At 42.0% G+C, this 2,887-nt stretch overlaps 1 protein-coding gene across 1 annotated transcript; it reads left to right on the top strand.

Moving 5' to 3' along the window:
* Positions 1 to 1,239: 1,239 nt before the first annotated feature.
* Positions 1,240 to 2,511, top strand: LOC117564168 (parkin coregulated gene protein homolog). The gene is made up of 4 exons (XM_034242835.2): positions 1,240 to 1,481; positions 1,539 to 1,609; positions 1,661 to 2,040; positions 2,091 to 2,511. Exons 1-4 carry the CDS (start codon positions 1,383 to 1,385, stop codon positions 2,354 to 2,356), a joined length of 816 nt encoding a protein of 271 aa, XP_034098726.1. The 5' UTR covers positions 1,240 to 1,382; the 3' UTR covers positions 2,357 to 2,511.
* The last annotated feature ends 376 nt before the right edge of the window (positions 2,512 to 2,887 follow it).

Raw genomic sequence — 2,887 nt, 5'->3', positions numbered from 1 at the left:
AATTTGTCACAACATGTCTCTATTACAGTTATGGTATTGAAATTACTTCACTTCTATAGTATACTCAACTAACTATGATTTGATGCGTAACAAATTTGTATTTATTTTGTTTTTTTAATTAATTTCTTTGAAGAAATTTAATACATAGATCATTTATTTTTATCTGAACTCGGCTTAAAAGTGTCAGTCACAATACTACAGATACTGTTTTTTTTATATTCCTTGGTCTATGCGATGAGCGTATGTAAAATGTCAATGCGAATAACATTTTGGAGAAAAAGCTTTATTTAATGAGCCGAATTTGCACGTGAGGGACAATTTCTGGATTTTATTTAGCTTTTTGTCATATTATCGCAGCAATTTGAACAATTAACAAGCATCGCATATCACCGTTGGGGATCTTTGTTGCCTGCGGGCTTATGTCCCATTATGTTTAATGCTTCTAACTCAATTTACATACCGGGGCGTGGTCGCTGTCGCAATCGCAGTCGCAGTCGGTGCGAAGGCGGAAGCGAGGCCAAAGGCGGATTATTAAAACGGATAAATCGCGACGTGCTACGGCGTTGAATGAAAGTGAAAAGCTGTGCGTGGGTAATTAAAAAGTCAGCGCTGTGTTGAGCGTTAAGCAGTTGAGAAGTTTAGATGAAATCCTAATTCGCAGCTTGAATTTTAATTAATTAAGAGCGCATACGAAATACACGAAAGAGAGAGAGAGAGAGAACAAAGTGTGGCGTAGATAGAAAGATAGATAGAAAAGTCACGTGTCTCGTTTTTGCACCCAGGGAATAAAGTAGGTTAATGCGCTTAGAGGCGCGACTTCAAAATGTGTGCGTGAACCAACGGTGGAGACTGGAGAGTGGAGAGGTGGCAAACTGGGGAGACTCCTGACAGACACCGTAATTGGTGGCGTTACAAAATATTTACACTTGCCGCCGTCACATGGAAATGGAAAAAGATGATAAAGTGCGCAAAATGTTTGCACTTTCCCTTTACGACTCTTTAGAGACATTTTAGGTGTTGAGCTGTTTCCCCCAAATTTGGGGTTGTGTTGTTGGCGAGTCTTGATAAGCAAATGTTATAGACGGAGAGACATTGAAATATAAATATTTCTATATTTATACTAGTAATTTATTTACTTGCCTACTCAGCCCAATACTTCCCTTCAAACTCAAGAAGGCAACTTTTATCTTCTTATCGAAGCGAAGTAGGCCTGAGCTTAAAGGTTTCGGCTGTTTGGCTCAGCGTCATTTCCACCCAGCAGCCCACACGATTCGAACAATAATATTTCGGTCTCAGTCTCGTAGTCTCGTTCTGTGTCTATACTCTGTGTCTGGTTCAGACACATCGATTTTCTACCCACCTTTATATGTTCACAATACATTATGGATGTCAAGAAGTGCCCGGATCTACACGAACGCGCCAAGCGCATTCACGAGCCCGGTCGGGTCTGTCGCGAGCTGCTCTACTTGCGCTCCAAGCGGGTAAGTTTTAATTGTGTTTAATGGGTTAGGTAGTAAGAAACACTATTTCTCCTTCAGGCCAAGCGTGAGGTGCCAGCCTTTACATTTCAGGCTCTGCAGAAGGGCACCGTAGTGAAGCCTCCCACAAAGTGAGTTGTAAATCTACGCAGCACCTCTCTTATTAACAGTTCACCCTGCAGAATTGATATATTCAAGCGTCAGCCAGTCAAGGAGACTGTCTTTAAAATATACTTTATGCGTGGCGATATACCTGTTGCCCTCTCAGGGCGCAGCAACAAACAGGATCCCACAAAGGATCGTCCATTACGTTGGCACTGCACGCCCGAGGAGCTCGACTATTGCTACTATCTGCCCATTTTCCTCGACGGACTGGCCGACGTAGACAGCGATACACGGCTGCTGGCAGTCAATGCAGCTGTCGATCTGATCATGCGGCAGCCGCATAAGGTTCTCCCGGTGCTTCCCAAGCTCATACTTCCGCTCAAGCGCGCTTTTCAGACTCGGGACAAGGGCATCATCATCTCTGCTCTGCAAGTGCTGCAGCTGATGGTCCGCTTAGGTAAGTTGCGTTCGATAAACGAGAAGTGATCTCATTCTTTGGCCAATTAGGACCTTGCGTGGGGCAGGCCCTAGTTCCTTTCTATCGCCAATTGCTGGCCGTGTGCAATTTGTACAAGAACGTCAATGTGAACCTGGGCGAGGGCATCGATCCCGATCGCAGTAAGCGCATTGGCGATGTCATTGAGGATACACTGAAGCTACTGGAGTTCTGCGGAGGCCCTAATGCCTTTATCAACATCAAGTACATGGTGCCCACATACGAAAGCAGCGTCTTTCCCCGCTGTCAAAATCTCGATGAGGGCACCAAGCATTGAACACACAGTTGAGAGTTCCTTCGATCAAAACTTGTTTGGTTCGGTTGCTTTGGTTATGAACAATCAACAAATTATAATCAGTTAGGTTCGAAATTTAGCGCAAATAAAGCTTGACAGTCTGGTTGAGCCAACAGCCTGCAAAAAATACAAAATAATTGCATTTATTTAATTTAATAGGCCCCATTTTTTGTTACGTCCTAGAAATACTTTAAATCTTTTGTTTAGGATATTACATGAAATACTTTTCCCTAACTAAAAGATTTCATTATAATATATTTGTGTAACTAGAGTGCATTTGACGTATAAATAAATAATAACTTATTGTTTTACTTTTCCTTTAATTTAATAACTATTTATTATTATTTATTTTTATACCCGCTACTCATAGGGTAGAAGGGTATAATAACTTTGTGTCGGCAGGAAATGTATGTAACAGGTAGAAGAAGGCATCTCCGACCCATGTCCGTCTGTCCGTCTGTCTGTATGAACACCTAGATCTCAGAGACTATAAGAGATAGAGCTATAATTTTT

Source organism: Drosophila albomicans, chromosome 2L (assembly GCF_009650485.2).
Source record: "Drosophila albomicans strain 15112-1751.03 chromosome 2L, ASM965048v2, whole genome shotgun sequence".
In the NCBI taxonomy this organism is placed as follows: domain Eukaryota; kingdom Metazoa; phylum Arthropoda; class Insecta; order Diptera; family Drosophilidae; genus Drosophila; species Drosophila albomicans.
The sequence above is the reverse complement of the archived record's forward strand: the minus strand, read 5'-3'. Positions and strand labels throughout refer to the sequence as shown.